Source organism: Glandiceps talaboti, chromosome 5, assembly GCF_964340395.1.
Source record: "Glandiceps talaboti chromosome 5, keGlaTala1.1, whole genome shotgun sequence".
NCBI classification, from domain to species: domain Eukaryota; kingdom Metazoa; phylum Hemichordata; class Enteropneusta; family Spengelidae; genus Glandiceps; species Glandiceps talaboti.
Window position 1 is genome coordinate 16791372 of NC_135553.1, and position 16835 is coordinate 16808206.

General features: G+C 37.3%; 2 protein-coding genes across 2 annotated transcripts; both read right to left on the minus strand.

The window, feature by feature from the left end:
• Positions 1-95: 95 nt before the first annotated feature.
• On the minus strand, positions 96-5481 carry LOC144435419 (protein N-terminal asparagine amidohydrolase-like). Its single transcript, XM_078124015.1, has 9 exons — positions 5373-5481; positions 4764-4829; positions 3681-3786; positions 3122-3195; positions 2163-2216; positions 1887-1940; positions 1242-1345; positions 742-855; positions 96-272 (listed from the first exon to the last, which is right to left on the minus strand). The coding sequence occupies exons 1-9, from the start codon at positions 5479-5481 to the stop codon at positions 96-98; spliced, it is 858 nt and encodes a 285-aa protein (XP_077980141.1).
• A 1775-nt stretch (positions 5482-7256) lies between these two features.
• On the minus strand, positions 7257-10566 carry LOC144435119 (RNA-binding protein RO60-like). The gene is made up of 2 exons (XM_078123680.1): positions 10449-10566; positions 7257-10040 (listed from the first exon to the last, which is right to left on the minus strand). Exon 2 carries the CDS (start codon positions 9996-9998, stop codon positions 8265-8267), a length of 1734 nt encoding a protein of 577 aa, XP_077979806.1. The 5' UTR covers positions 9999-10040; positions 10449-10566; the 3' UTR covers positions 7257-8264.
• Positions 10567-16835: the final 6269 nt, after the last annotated feature.

Here is a 16835-nt window from a genome sequence, read left to right on the forward strand (position 1 = left end):
CACTGGTCTGGGGACCACCAGTTCACAAAATGATTTGTTCACCCCTCCTTCCAACATGACCCATCTATCATGCCACTCACTCCCCACCCCTATAATTAAGTACTGTGATCAACTTTCATCCATAGTCCATTACTATCCTTCTCGTACAATCTTGGTTTGCCACCAGGGAATAGTGTAATTTCTGGATTGCGATGCTCAATAATATGTTTCAATGCATTCCGTACATGTTGCACATAGTTAGGTGGTTCTACCAATGGTGATGTTGACAGGTACTGTAACAAATCAAACAAAGTTAGGTGGTTCTACCAGTAATGTTGACATGTACTGTAAGAAACAAAACAAAGTTAGGTGGTTCTACTGATGATGTTGACATCTACCATAACAAATCAAATCAAACTTTACACAGAATAACATATACGCTAATATCAACCTCATACATTTGATCCTAAGAAATGATGGCAATTTATGTTACAGAATGACAGTGCTGCTAGTGGGAGTTGTAGTTTGGTCTTTCTCAGCTGTTTTGCATTACGAAGAAGTTTTTTTGGGAGGCAAATTTTGATCTGTTTTATCGTTACTGTGTACATTATGTATTTTGATGCCTTTTGAACTTGAATTTTGAATATCTCTTGTTTACGTTTTTCATGCACATCTCACAAGACTCAATCTACTGAACTCTCCATTTAATATTAACATGGAGGGTACTAGAAGTTTGAAAGCCCTATTACATTCAATACATACCTGTAAAATAACTTCATCTGGTTCAAGTAACCAAAATCGTGCATCAGGCCATGGTCTATATTGGTATGGACCAATTCTTAGCTGTCTCTTGGTGAAGTCATATACACTTGACATCTGACAACGTGAAAAGTTAATTGTTAATTTGACGCACCCACTGATGCACACAATTTCTAGTGACATGCCAAAATTTGATGTTCCCAGATAAAGGTGTGTATAACAGAATCCCATTCCACGTGAGTTCCAGTGTGGGTACTTTCATAGGTGTATTTACACTTGTGTTGTCTGCTCTACTTTCATCACTTTGCTGATAGTCACAGAGAACATTGCAAGCACTCATGCAAATACCCCAAGTACGCCACACTTCCACTCGCATGTCATGGGGTTCTGTCATATTACAGGGGTTAGCAGATATAGGAGCACCATTATTCAAGTATCAGAAACTGCACTAGGTCAATATACACACAGACTTAGTTATCAATATTTCAGTCACATCAACTTACATGTTTTCCAATTCCAACAAAATTTCTTGCACTTCTTGCTGCCTCATCAGGACCTTTGTCTGCAAAGGATGCTGGGTACATTTCTCCAGTTTTCACATTTACTCCTAGAATGGTAAATGGAATATTCATGAGTAGGTTACTATGGTAACTGTGAAGACAAAGTGGGTTGAAAAGGTGGAACTGGCTGATACATCTGTTATAGTTTATCCGTCAAAATTGGCACCTCAAATAGATAATAATAATATTATTATTATTATAACTTTATTGCAGGATACACTCCCATATACTATAAAAAACACAACATTTACATAGTACACAAGACAAACGTTAAAAAAAGCACTCTAAAATAGACAGACAGAAAAAGATATTTTAAAAATACATTAAATTCATATATACATACTATTTGTTATCCAACATGCACATGCAGATTTCATTCAAACCTAGTCCAGATACTGGGTTTGGAGACTGAAGACTACATATCTGTCTTTACATGTTTCCTTTACTAAATTGAAGTACAAATGTACTCAAGTACTTGTCTGACAGATTTAAGGTCAAAATTACTCCAAGTTCTATACAGAATGTAACATACATCTTTTTATTCTCACATTTTTCCAACATCAAAGTATGAATACCACTAGTACTTACCCACTCCATAAATGATAGGGCCATGTACGCCATCCTTCACAATATCATTCAAGTCTATCAAAACAAAACAAGACAAGACACTCTCTAATTACCAGCATACAGAATTCATTACAGAGTTTATGAGTTCAACTGCATTATTCAAATATATCAACATGGAACAAGTTGATAAATTACCAGTGTACAGAAGTCATTGCAGAGTTTGAGAGTTCTCGACATTAGTATTCAAATCTAGCAAGTTCAACATTCAGTAAGATTTGTGATTTGTACTTGACCTACCTGTAATGCATGCTGTTTTCAAGTGTATCTCCTCAGGGTGTTTGTGGAATTCATCTATAATGGTTTAAAAGAAGAATTACTTAGTCAAATCATAGTCTGACAACACAGAAGGTGACTAGATAGTTACAGACACTCATTAAATTCAAATTATGTCAATCAGTTTACTTTGTAAAATGGTTTGTTTCAATTTCAAAAGAAAAACGGTTGAAATACAACCGTCATAAGCACGAGTGTAATTTTTTTTGATGGAAGGGGTTGATGCATATGCATCGCAAAAATACTGGCATTGGTATATAACCAAATACACCACTGTGACAGGTTTTTCTTAATTCAAACTTAGGAATTGTAACCTATATTATGGTACTATTATCTTTTTAAGGCTGAAATGTCAAAATATTTTTTTTTAAACTGTATTATTTTGTAATTGCATTCTGTATGGTTTTAGACCTCAAAAAGATGGCTGCCACTATTCTAAAGTGTACCCTCTAATGATAGCCAAATTTTGCTGTTGTGGGTCAGTATGATAAAAACTGGCATTTCTTGTGAGTCATCACATAGTAAGAGATAGGGGAACACCAAATTTTAGTGCATCATTAGAAATTGTGTGCATCAGTCTCACGTCAAATTGGCTAACTGACTCTATACTCAGAGCACTGAGCTCTACAATAGAATGGGATACCCTTGCAAATTGGCCGACTGACTCTACACTCAGACCACTGAGCTCTACGATAGCTTGGGATACCCTTGCAAATTGGCCGACTGACTCTACACTCGGACCACTGAGCTCTACGATAGCATGGGATACCCTTGCATGTTTATCTACTTCATAACACACGAGATGCTTAATAACATGATATTTTGGCTACAAATTCTGTAATTTTGTTCCGAGAGTAAAAGATATTGAATTTATCATTATTATTTCTATCAGACTCAGAAAATAAAGAAAGGTGTATACCTACTCAATATCTCCAAAGAGAGTTGTTCAGATGTTTTCTTGTCATCTGCAAAGCCACCAACAAGATGTAGTTCTAAACTGGATAAAAACAGCATTGGCAAAATTAATTTTCAAGTATCTTTTTCAGTATACTTTCATTGTTTTTGAAATTTGACCTACATATCTGAATAACTGTGAGTGAACACAACTTTCGAGGCATGTTGTAAAAGAACGACAGATGGCAGAAAAAAAGTGAGACACACTTTTGTTATGTGTGAAGTGAACATTCTAAAACACCAAAGAAATGGAAAATCGGGTGACAGGTGGTCTCTTCCGAGGCATTTATATTGGCCATGGCGCCTTGAGATAATCAAGACACCTCTATTCACACCTTAAACAAACTCTCACTTTCAGTCAAAGACAATAGAAAATACAATAGCATTTAAGAGGAGAGAAAAACCTTTCAGAAAATATATGGGTTGATGGTGTTAACTTTATTCATTGTTGGGAAACAATAACTTGAAAATATGTCACTCTTAAAATCTTCCCTTTGTGCATCTCCACCTTAACTGCTGTCTACTTACCATCCCTGTTTTCCATGTGATAGTGTAGTGATTTCTTGTAACATAGCCTTGATACCGCCCTCTACACCACTGCCATCACAATGAGATAGACACACAGCATTACTGCCTGATAACACCAAACAAATACAGAAAATATGGAATTTATACCCTGGTTGTTCTACGTCACAACAACACGCATTATGTCATTTGTTCGGCAATGCTTCAAACTCTTACCAAATTTCCATAAGTCAAGCTTGTTCAGACATAATTCTATTATAATCCCCAATAATACTCTTCATTCGGCATGAAGACTCGTAACCTGAGAGTTTTGTCACTACTCACCCTCAACTCAAACTGACAAGGCCCCTTAGGTCACTCATATTTTCCTTTGCTGAGTGAAGAAAAACATTGTGAACAATATCTATAATTGTTCTCTAACTTTGACAGTGTTTAGCTGTTGTATGGATATTGCAAGCTAATGTCATGACTGGGGGTTGGGTGGGGATTGGGATGGGGGGGGGATGGGGGGGGGGGGTATGTATTATGGAAAGGGGTTTGAAGATACAGTACAGATATAGAATGTAAGAATAGGGAACTTGCAAACCCGCCATGTTGAATGTTGCATCATGGGACACGCAATAATAAATACTAATCAATTAGTAAACAATGTTGTTAAATTGTTCATGACCACAAATGATCAATTCATATTTAGCTTGACCAGTGTGGGAGGTTTATGTCATCGGTAGTTCCAGATAAGATATTACAATAACCACAGATAATCCCATAGTCCTTTGCATCTGAGCATGCTCAGTCTGGATTGCAAGTTCCCTATTGGGTACAACACAATACAAAGTCAGGAATATTTTTACTGGGGACTTGGGGTCCTATATTTATTAGTTGACAACAAACAAACACAGAATAACACAAAAACATGCACATATCTAGAATGGGACATGATTAAAATGAAAAGAAAAGTTGACATGTAGTGTTGTTCTGTGGTAAGTAAACATTGAATAATGAACTACTGACAGGGAATTTATAACAGAATCATCAGTGCGCCCTCAGAAATAAAAGATGGATCACATCACAATCTATGTACTATACCTGTGTGTCTCAAGACAGTGATATGACAAGTAGTGGCATCTTCTGATCCTATGACATCAATTGACACTGTGAAGACAAGATAATTTGTACAGAATATTGGTGGAAGGTTATAAATTTATATGGAACTATATACTATCCTTTCTATTGTGATCTCCTTTGGGCAGCTAATTAGATATCAACGTTTGAGTACAATGTTTTGCTGGGGCCATATTATTCAAAACATAATTTGTGACATTCATCTGGTCGGTAATTTTAAAACAGTAATACAACACTGGTAATCAAGGCTTCGGTTTACAAAGCTAGGCACAAACTGTTTATTGTTCTTCAATGTGGTAGCTTAGGGTTAATTACCAGAGTAATAATTAGTTCTTCTATCACGACTACCTAGCAGTAAAACCAGCAAACAGATAGTTTGACAAATCCTGTTGACCTGAATAGGCGAAGTGTTACTCATAAGTAATACAAACCCTTGGTTGTGATACAAGAACTTTTCATTATATGATTTGCACATGTTCTATCTTCCTTTATTTTTAAACATTACAAACAAATTGCTGTAGACATAGTATGGAGATCTGTGTTGCTATGGATACTATGTACTGATACACCTACCATGCTGAGGTATGACAGTGGCAAACTCTCTCTGACTGATGTACAATAAGCCTGCTGCTACACACTGCCTTACTGGTTCACTACATAGTTTTACAGACGACTCCTGCATTGGAGAAAACAAAGTATAAACAGAGATATACAAACACATTTATTATTGCGAGAATGAATTTTCATGGCCTCTGGGTTCATATTACATGAGTACACCCCTGTCGATGCTGGTAAAATGAATGTAGGATTCACTTCCAAGAAATGCTTTGACTGTGAGTAGATATTTATCACTGTCTTTGGTTTTGATCAGCAGTACTGTATAGCTACAAAATATTATGTAGGCTTGGTATTTCACTCATGGGACATTACATTTTTGACACAGAGCTAGACATATTTCAACTTTAGACTAACAATAACAGAGACACAATAAACACAGCAGGATCCTTTGCCCAATCACATTGAACACTGATAATCATTGCAGTGAAAACAGGCTTCTAATGAAAACACTGCAGTGTGCAACTATGTAATTATTTCTTTTGCATTAGAAGTTGTCTGAGGGTGTGTATTAAATGTCATGTTACACGAGTGAAACACCAAGCCTCCATCATTTTAGCTGTAAGTTGTTTGAGGGTGTGTATTAAATGTCATGTTACATGAGTGAAACACAAAGCCTACATTATTTTAGCTGTAAGTTGTCTGAGAGTGTGTATTAAATGTTATGTTACAAGAGTGAAACACCAAGCCAACATCATTTTAGCTGTAAGTTGTCTGAGGGTGTGTATTAAATTTCATGATGTCACATGAGTGAAACACAAAGCCTACATTATTTTAGCTGTAAGTTGTCTGAGGGTGTGTATTAAATGTCATGTTCCATGAGTGAAACACCAAGCCTACATCATTTTAGCTGTAAGTTGTCCAAGGGTGCGTGAGTGAAACACCAAGCCTATATCATTTTAGCTGTAATACTTAGTGCTCTAATGATGTCACTATCTGCAAATGTTACTATACTTGTTGTCAAGACGTCTTTTAATATAATCATCAAGTATTATTTCAAAAAGACCAAGAATTACCTCTCAATTTAGGTAGGAAACAATGTGTGTAAACCCTATATTTTGCTTCTTATGACTCGTGCATGCATGTTCCAGAAAATATTGCTTTCTCCAAAGAGATATTGCTTACACGGTTATTGTTTTGTATATAGTCTACGAAAGCAACTGAATATATGTATACTGCCTTGAAATTTTTATTCTAATTAATCTTAAGTTTACCCCTCTTATTAAATTTGAAACAACATCTTTGCAAACAACAAAGTATCATTCTGTCAGACCCAGTTTCGACACTGACAAAGAACAAGTGATTTGTTCAAAATTTGTCCATTTCAAAATCAAACATGAAAGAAGAGAACTTGTGTATGAGGAACATGTCAAACATATCAACTTGTGTATGAGGAACACAGCACATGTACATGTATGTCAAACATAGCAACTTGTGTGTGAGGAACACAGCACATGTATGTCAAACATAGCAACTTGTGTATGAGGAACACAGCACATGTATGTAAAACATACATGTAGCAACTTGTGTATGAGGAACACAGCACATGTACTAGTATGTCAAACATAGCAACTTGTGTGTGAGGAACACAGCACATGTATGTCAAACACAGCAATTTGTGTATGAGGAACACAGCACACATGTATGTAATAGCAACTTGTCTGAGGAACACAGCACACGTCTGTCAAACATATCAACTTCACACTCCTCTCCATCAACTCAAACAACAAACTACAAAGTTACAACTGATTCTTTTTCTTAAATTTTATTCATTATACATCATTCAAATTGTAATACATAAATTGCAGAACAAATACTCACAAAATTCTGTGTATAAATTTAAATCTGTTTCTTTCAATGTCTTCCCACTAAATACTCATATAGGATGATTTTGACATTGAACACCACAATCTATTTGTGGTAACAATTAGAGCAACAAAAAATTATACAATTTTAGCATTAATTAAAAAATCAAAATAATAACTCCTGTCTGTTTCAGTGATAAACATAAACTTGTAACCAAAACCTGCTCATCACAAAATTATGAGACAAACTTTTTTTCTGTCAAAATTATGGGTATATTTCAAAATATAGAATTTCAACAATTCTTATGAATGATAGGTCCAAAAATTAAAAGATACTTTTTTTTTGTTTTATGTTCTTGCTTTTTGATTTGTTCATCTTTACTGTCAAATTAAATGTGAATAACACTTTCACAATAGCATATTTCCAGTCAGTCTCTGCAATGTTAGGCAGTCATTACACAAGTACAAAAAGTAATAGTATTATCTGTAACGCAGTACATTTAATGTGTGCTATTCAAAACAAAATACATCTAAAAAGGTTAGTTAATCTACATGTACTCTAAGTGCTTCATTCCTTTGAAAATGTTTGCAATATAGGGTAAAATATTTTTGTTTATTTTTCATACCAACTTTTTTTTATGTTGCCGGTACATTAATTATGTTCACTAATATGCAGCATGTTTCTTTCCTAAATCATATTTTTTGCATAGCAAAGTAGAACTTGATACAGGTGAACCAGCTGACAGTAGGTAAATCACTGGTGTTTGGAGTAAAGACTCTTTTGCAAAGGTAGAAGTAAGATAAATGTCACTGTGTGTAAAATCTAACTTTGAGATGTTCATACATGTATGTTACTTTTTATGGAAATGTGTTACCACTATCCAGCCAACATATATTTAACATGTTATATTGTCCCTCTTCAGGTCAAGTTCTTGTAATAATGGCTGTGGCGGAATTAGGGTAAAAAATTGTGTGATATGACTGGACAGTGACAATGTTTAGTTTTTCCACATGGCAGTTGTTTGTCGGTTCATTGATGCTGTACTTATATATTGCCAATAGCAAAGTTTCTGATGACTTCCGGGGCAGCAGCATCAAATCCTGCCATATCCATCATTCCTGCATCACTGGGATCGGCAATAGTGAATCCAGTTGAAGTCATACCACAGACTATCAATTTAGCAGGTATGTCCATCTTCTCACGGTACTTTCGTAAAGCTTGAAACGGGTGCATTTCACCAAACCAGGTTTCACAATCAGTGTATACAATAAAGACATCAATCGGTATGTTCTTCTCTAGTGCATGAATCATTGGTAATGCACAGTCTGTTGCACCCATAGGAATACGTACCATCTCTGTAAGGACATCGTCTAGTTTCATGTTTGCGTTGATGTTGATGGGTACCATTTTATGTGAGAAGGCCACCATGTGATAGTTGGCTTCAGTCTTAGCTGTTGTCATTGCCATAGCTGCTGCACCAGTGTGGGCTGATACAGTCCTTGCACCCATTATAGGACTACTCATGGAACCACTGACATCCAAGGCTAACATAAAACGTTGACCAGTTGGCTCCACATTCTTAAATGATTTATAAAAGGCAGCATCTAATGCATTGCAGACCTCCATATTGACATCCCATTTTAGCTTGCCTTTGTCACCCCGACCAGTTCGGTATGTCGACAATGCTATCAACACACTGAAAGGGTGGATACGAGAACTCTTTATCAATACATCATTTTGCAACCTAGCTAAAACTGTGCTTAGTTCATCACTATCTGACTTCAGTAGATCGATAGAAGACATCTTTCCCAGGTTTCTTAACATGGCAGTCATGGGCATCTCTTGTAGCAATGCTTTCCAGATCTGACTTGATTTCAAAAACTCTGTTGGAATGTGTTCTCTTACAAGTCGATGTTTCTCTATTAACTGCACCATTTGCTGTTCATCTTTAGTGACTTTTGCTTCTTCGACAGCAGATAGAAATTCGATGACATCAGAGACTTCTTTCTTTTCTGCCTCATCAGTGTCAGCATCACCACCATCATCAGTTTCCTTGCAATATTCTTCTTTGGTGACCTTTAACCCTTTGATAACATACTTAAATACTGCTGCAGTAGCCTTCTTGTGGGGTTTGATGTGGGCCAATCTTAGCACATCTCTGTGTGTCCAGCCATTACGGTTTCTGTACTTTGTTACTGCCAAAGCAAGCTGTTTGCCATTTTTTCTCTTGTACCAATTTTGTATCGCTGTACGATGTGCACGTCCCCAACCCGTCCCTTTACTTAGGCTCTCGCTGAACTCAATAAATGAAAATAGATGAGTTGGAATTCGGCAGACATCATTGAGGACATTATATGCTGCTCTTTTTGCCTTCTTGTTGGAATCTCTGGCACATAAAGCAAGAGCAAAGATGATTGGGTTTTGCTTTGCTGCTCGTCCTTGTACACTGAAAGTCTTAATTTCTTCAACCACTTTCTCACCATCTCCATTTTCAATCATTCTTTGGATGCATTCAGCATTTTGCCGACCCAGTTCCTTCTCACCGATGTAAAATGTGCCACCTTCAGATCCCAAACATAGGAATCGCCGTAGCCTGTTCATGTCAGAGACCTCCCATACATAGCCGCCAGCACTGTTCACTACTTGGTCGACTCTCGCCTTCTTTGATTGGTGAGTTGAACTTGAGGTGTCCATTGCTGCAGCAGAACTCGAACTACTACTGTCGGCTCCGCGAGCGCCAGTCAAGTAATTCCACACACCACTTAGAGCTTCCGACATCGACTGTCCCACTATTCACTTGATGTTCTTGAAACCAGAGAACTGCCAAATAAAGGAATGGATGGTCACCATTGACTTATTTAAACGTTCGGTGATTTTGCTTGTTCAGCAATACGTCATTCACTCACTGTCTATTTATAGCCTAGAAAGCGCTGAGCTCGCGGAAGCTGACGCTTCCATTTAGAAAGTTGTGCAAGAGTCGTCGGAGTGTTGCTGAAATCAGCATTTCCCATTTTCGACGATTGCACAGAGACGAAAATAAGACAATATATAGAAAAGGAGACATTTCGAAATAACACATTCTTTAAGTTTTACAAATGTGTATAGAGTAGTGTCAGCAGTGTGACATTGTAATTTGTATTGACAACAGGAAGTAACACAAACACTAGCTACGACTACAGATAGTTTTCATTTCTGATCGTTCATTTTCTCTGTCGACATGATACTCACCTTAAATTGGGGATATTTTTCGATAAATTCTGTTACAGACTTTACTGGTTTGAACACGGTATCATCACAAACGAGTGGCATTTCCACTAGGTCACTCCCTCCTAGAAACAAATGGCGGGGTGCATGGAATATGGGGAGTGAAGATATAACAAACATTCGAGCAAGGGTCAAAAGTTGGATGGCGCATACCGTTTATCATTCTAGTCATGGTAGTTAGTATTTACCTGGGAAAGCAAGCATGATTGATTGATTGATTGATTGATTGATTGATTGATTGATTGATTGATTTTTGTTAAATATAACTTTGTGTGTGTGTGTATGTGTGATATTGATCAATATTGAGTGATTGCTTTTTTTTTGTAGTGATATATTATAAAACTTTTTCCTGGCTAGTTTTCTCTTTCGCTTGTATATAATTCTCTCTTGTGTAATATTGACTAAATAAAGACATCTTGTCCATTCCTCTCCTCTTATCTAAATTAAAACACACCTAATGTGCAAACTCGTCCTCTTTCTTCCTTGTATGTGCATGGCTGATCGAGTAATTGCTGGGAGTGATAATTTAAGAGATAAAGCAGAGTGTTAATGTAACCGATCTCTTACCAATTATAAAATTATGGGTGTTTTAATTTAGATAAGAGGAGAAGAATTGACAAAATGTCTTTATTTAGTCAATAAAGAGATTATAATATACAGCTGAAAGTGAGAAAACTGGCCAGGGAAAGAAGGAAAAAAGTTTTAGGTGGTTTTGTTCTAAATGCATTCAAAGAAGTTTCATGTTGAACTAACTCTGAAAACATCACAGTCACATGTGAGCTAAGTAATAAGCTCATTCTCTTTGTAACCAGATGATATAAACAAAAGTATTGGCAGCTTTACCATGAGGGCGCTATGACTCGACCTAACTGAACTGAGGAGGACCAACTGAGGAACCCTGGGACTTGACCTTGGACAGTAAGAATGGTCAGAGAATGGTGGTCATGACACAAAATAATGGCGTTATTAGATATTTACGAATATTAAAAAAAAAACTTCATATCGTCGCAGGTGTTTGCACTGAAAAACCACAGGGGCGTGTATTATTGCTTAGATTTCCGTTTTCTTAGGAAAATATCATACGAATCTTGCTGCTACAAATGTATCGATCTATAGTACTACGTATCATATACGTATACTACTACTCTCTTTCCCTGTACCATGTAAAGGTAGAAATATTCAAAAGGTTGTTATATTTAGTCTGTATACCTGGAAAACAACAATCTATGCAATATTACACGCCCCTGTGTGAAAAACGATCGTTACAGCGAATGTTTACATAAGGATGTTTTCTATCCCTGGTTAGTCAAGTTCTTATTGCTGAATATATTCACTCTCTTTATTGATCAACGAACTATATGTACATATCGACCCGGGGGCATATCACCAAATTGCTTCCCTGTACAATCCAACTCTAGTAGTTTCAGGGTAGACAAACGAGACAAAACAACCATGTGGCTAAAGGACTTTTGACATATACTACTAAAATAGAGAAGATGTGACGTATAATTACATACAGAAACAAACAAACAAACAAACAAATCAGAGGGAGGTAAGAAGAGTGAGAAAAGAATTTACGTTTCAAATGTTAGTAGTCAAAAGATCTACTCTATTACTATCTCCTATAGTATAGATAACATAAGTAGTTATTTCCCTTGTTTAAAATCTTGATATAAGTTCAATTCTCTACTTTTGAGTAAGAGTTCTTCTTATGTGTATGTATAAATGTCATGATGGTGGTGACTGATCTAATTTCTTGTCGTTGTTGGCGCTTGACGCACATTCGAACCACCTTGACCTGCAGGAATACGTGCAGATGTCCCTACTTGACCTTACATAACTGAGATGTCAAGCATACGGCTGTCACTGTGAAGGATGGACAACAAATTAATACATGTTCCGTGATAGTAAGAATAACAATTTATTGCCGTGTTTTATACAATAACACGCCACGTGGCAAGGCGAACCGGGAGTGCACTCTAGACAATAACTTCACTAGCTCCAGAAGTATGCACTCCGAAGTTTCCGACGTGTCACAAACCTCGGAACGCACAGTGCTGAGATTATATTACTGAACATGCCACATCGCATTGCGTAGTTCTACGAGCATTTTCAGTAGGAAGGAAATTACGATTCATGCTATAGTATGACAAGATTATAGTATTGTAAGATTGACGCTAAACGTTATGATTTCTACCGTTGTTCTATTAAATTTATCGAATCACAAACTATTAATCTCTATCCAGACTGAGACTGCGTGCACAGAATAATGTAATAGCACTTATGCAGACCGGGCGATAAAACAGTTTAATAGCATTCGTCCCTAGTACTGTCAGATTTTACAATACAGGGGTATTAGATTTAGATATGCCAACAGGAGGTTTGGAAAGCTGATAAAACATTGCCAGCTTACTTGAAAATAGAGGATCTAACGTTTAATAAAAGAACACAGTAAGAACTATGGCATTGCCCTTTATATAGATCTCTAAAAATTTATAAGAAAATACAGTTTTCCCTTCAAAAATATATATAAATTTGGAGCTGGTTGATGTAACTTTAGAAATCTATGTAAGTAGGTAGGTAATTCTAATAATTGCTTAATCATTCTCGCAAGCCAGAAATTTTTTTCCCGGCTGACGCAACGAAAAACCCTTTCGGCGTTGGCTGATATAAGACTTGTGATGGCGGTGATGTATGACGATGTCTCTAAAGGCCAATATATACAATGTATAGATATCAGTACCGTAGCCTGCGGGGGGGGGCAGGGGGCAGGGGGGCAGCTGCCCCCCCCCCCCCGAGATTTTGGAAAAAAAGCAAGATAAAAGCGACTTTTTGAATACATAGAGATGTTATTAAAATCGTTATTTACGTGATGATTCCTAGCATGCGCGATTTAAATTGATGGTTCACCAAAGTCAAAAGTGACTGTACACTGACTCCTCGCTATGTGTCTTATAACTCTATTGTACGCTGGCTTAACTTTGAATGAAAATGTGTCCAGTTAAAAATTGTAACTTTAAAAATTCTTTGTGCGGGAAAGTACAAAAGAAGTTCACATGCACTGTGCATTTTCCGCGAGTAATAGTAGTCTTGAAAGTCTCCTTCATTTAAAGATAGCAAGTCGCAATAATGTCAGAGAGTGAAACTCCAAAAAAAAAGACGGAAAAAGTCGTTGAACGTGAGGTCGCCTGTTGCATGCAGTGACTCCGAAGATGCACTCGACCTCATTTACACCTTGTTCCTTAAATTAAAACATTTACTGATAAAACGGCAGACCTCTTTTCGGAATATTTGGTTGCCATGAAAAACTATTAAACTAGGTACGCAATTTAAGATCCACTCTTTAAAGATCCACTTTCAATAATTGTGTTCGGCGTTGTCTTTCCAAGATTAAAATGTTCTCATTGCACTGACACTAGCGTTATTACGCAATTCATTTTGAAGCGACTACTAGCTATGGAAAGAATGGCCCTGAATTTGTAAACAGGGCTGTACCTTCGACATCAAAATCCAAACTTCAATTACTTCCATTATAATGACAAGGAGAATTCAATGAGTTCACCTTGGGTTCCAACATAAAGGAGGGCCATAAAAGTGTTGGGAGTAGGGTAAAGAAAATGATTATTTTGTTGTGTTACTTATTTGAGAAATCACCATCCAATTTTTTTTACATAAAAGTTTGGTGTTTTTTTTTACTTTGAATGTGATATCTTTTCGGCAATTGAAAGATGTGACATTAGGCCAGGAAAATGAAAACGTTGTTCAACCTACCCATATATATTTTTTGGTGATGGGCAATATATCCTCATGCGGGCTTCGCATTTGTTTCAAAATTAAGGATATTTCTTTATATTTTCTGAATAGTAGATGTAACAATATACATTTGAGTCTATTCCAAATTATATAATATCTTATACAGTGGTTTACTTGGCTCTGCTGATGCATACAAGCATGAATTGAGATTAAATTAAGCTGTTGCATATCCAATGTGCACTAAAAAGAATTGAGCAAAAGTTTACGACCATGGGAGTGGGCTGAACAGTCATAGGGCCATCAAAGTCTGAAAGTCTTGAAATGTTGTGCTCTTTATTCGGGATTTTTTGGAACCAAATTAAACTTCAGGAGAAGTCATTTACCAAGTGCACATCCGCAAAATATCTTTCAGCTTTGCCACAACAAAATACACTTCCAGATAATATGTAACGTATAGCATAATTGCTTCAATTCTAGTATGTTATTACCATGCATATTCAAGTATTGTAAGACTTTAAATTATGTCCATGGTTTGATATTTTATGCCTCTAAATGGCCTCCTACACTGTCTTATTTTCATTTTTATCACCTTTGGAGTTGTCGCTCCAATCAGTAGCAATCAAGGTGATAATTGTCTTTCTCCCAAAACAAGATGGATGTGTCTGGCTAAGTACCTCCCTGTATAGGTTAGAGCTAATTAGAGACATCTCCGTATGCGTGTGAAATCCACATCCTGTGTAAAGTAATCTCATTCAGAGTATTATTGTTGTTGGCTATAACTGTTACTTTAATGTATCATTTTTATATCTCCACTTTAGTGTAGGTGACAGAAGGGGTGGCTAAAATAATGCTTGAGTTTCATTTGGCGGGGCTTAACATTTTTTGAGAAGAGAGGGTGCAGACAAATTGCATGAGATAGTATCAAGATGACTAGCCTTACATATGATATTATGCAAATGATATGCAAATTTATGTAAATTAGCCACTTTTCTAAATTTTAAATGCATGATGCGCCAAGACAAAGTTCTGCCCCCCCCCCCCCCGGCAATTTGGTCAGGCTACGGCCCTGCATATTACTAAACAAGTAAGGTCAAGAAATTGGAAACTTATAATCTATCATGCTGGGGCAATATTAACAGATCATCTTACGACAATGTGAACGTGGGTCACGGACACAGTCACTTTGTATGCATGCTAAAGATCTTGAAAGTGAATCTTAAATCTTAATTGCCACGTCATCACATCGTCGTAAACCACATCCTCTTTTACGGCATCATCCAGGACGCACTACCAGAGTGTACTGCTACATATCTCGTTGCTTTACCAGAAAAATGTGTTCTGGCTTGCTAGAATGCTTCATCCCTGTGAGACTCGCTTCTCTCCTCCTCATCGCCACAACTAACGATTCATTCACTGCATGGTTGTCAGCAAACTAACACCAATCCATTGAGTTTTTTTGTCTCAATACTTTCAAATGTTTTGAATTTGTTGTTCGTTTCAAATTTTGTAAAGGAAAATGTCCTCATTTAAAAAAAAATATTCCCAGTTACTAATGATCTCCCTGTATAGGCGTATTGTTCACCAGACTGTTTGCAACCACTCAGATTCAACTATTTCACAAAAGAGAACACGCTTGTGCTAAAATTTTCTTTATTGAAGTAAAGAGTGAAAAAAACAAAGAGCCTAATTCATGGTTGTTAGCAGCAATTATACTGTACTGATATATTCTGATATCTACTGCACAAAGTTGCTAAAATGGGATGTCATCATCGCAATCCAGGGCACAGATTTCTGCTGACGCAACGAAATGTGAAGGTACGTTTTGGCCTAGTCTTGCTGCTAGACGTTCGGGCTTTCTTTCGATGCTATAACTATAAGCGAACGAAGTTCGCATGTGAGGGCCTGCCCGAACACTCGGATGTTCCATCCTCGATAGCGTTGTTCGACGTTCGGCTGTGTGTCGTATTTTATCGGAAGAACATCCGAGGGCTAGCTGATAGACTAGTTTTGGCCGTATAAAGAGGCCTTTGTTTACGATGATGTCACGTGGGATGCAGGGGGGGGGGGGGGGACCGCGGGGGCGGGGGATGAGGACTGACGCGTGTACAAACAACCAGGTACTGCATGGGAAACAGGAATGGGCGTGGACTTAGCTTGGATTTATGCGCTTACAATTGCTAAATTCAGATTCGCATTCGTAACAAACAATCTACTGCATCGTGACCCAAAGCGGATTGTGTGCCGTGTGTCATTCATCGTTACATTAAAACCCTGGATATGGACCTATTTCTCCCCCCCCTGGGGGGGGGGGGGGTACTCCCCTTGTATACACGTATATGTGCCATCCTTTGGGGTCAGTTTTCTAGCTCTTTGGTCTAATATGGTGTCTCTTCGAGCTGAAGAGTCTCAGAAAAATGGGATCCACTTTCCATCTCCCAACAATTAAATCTCACAGCACTCGAGCTCTTCAAATGCTTCAATTTTACCAACACCAAATGGAAGGGTATTATCTAATTTCTCGCCCAACCACTCAAAAAAGTCTCCGTAGTGGTGAGTCACAAGTGTCAGCGTTATTGTGCGTATGCATGACATTGGTAC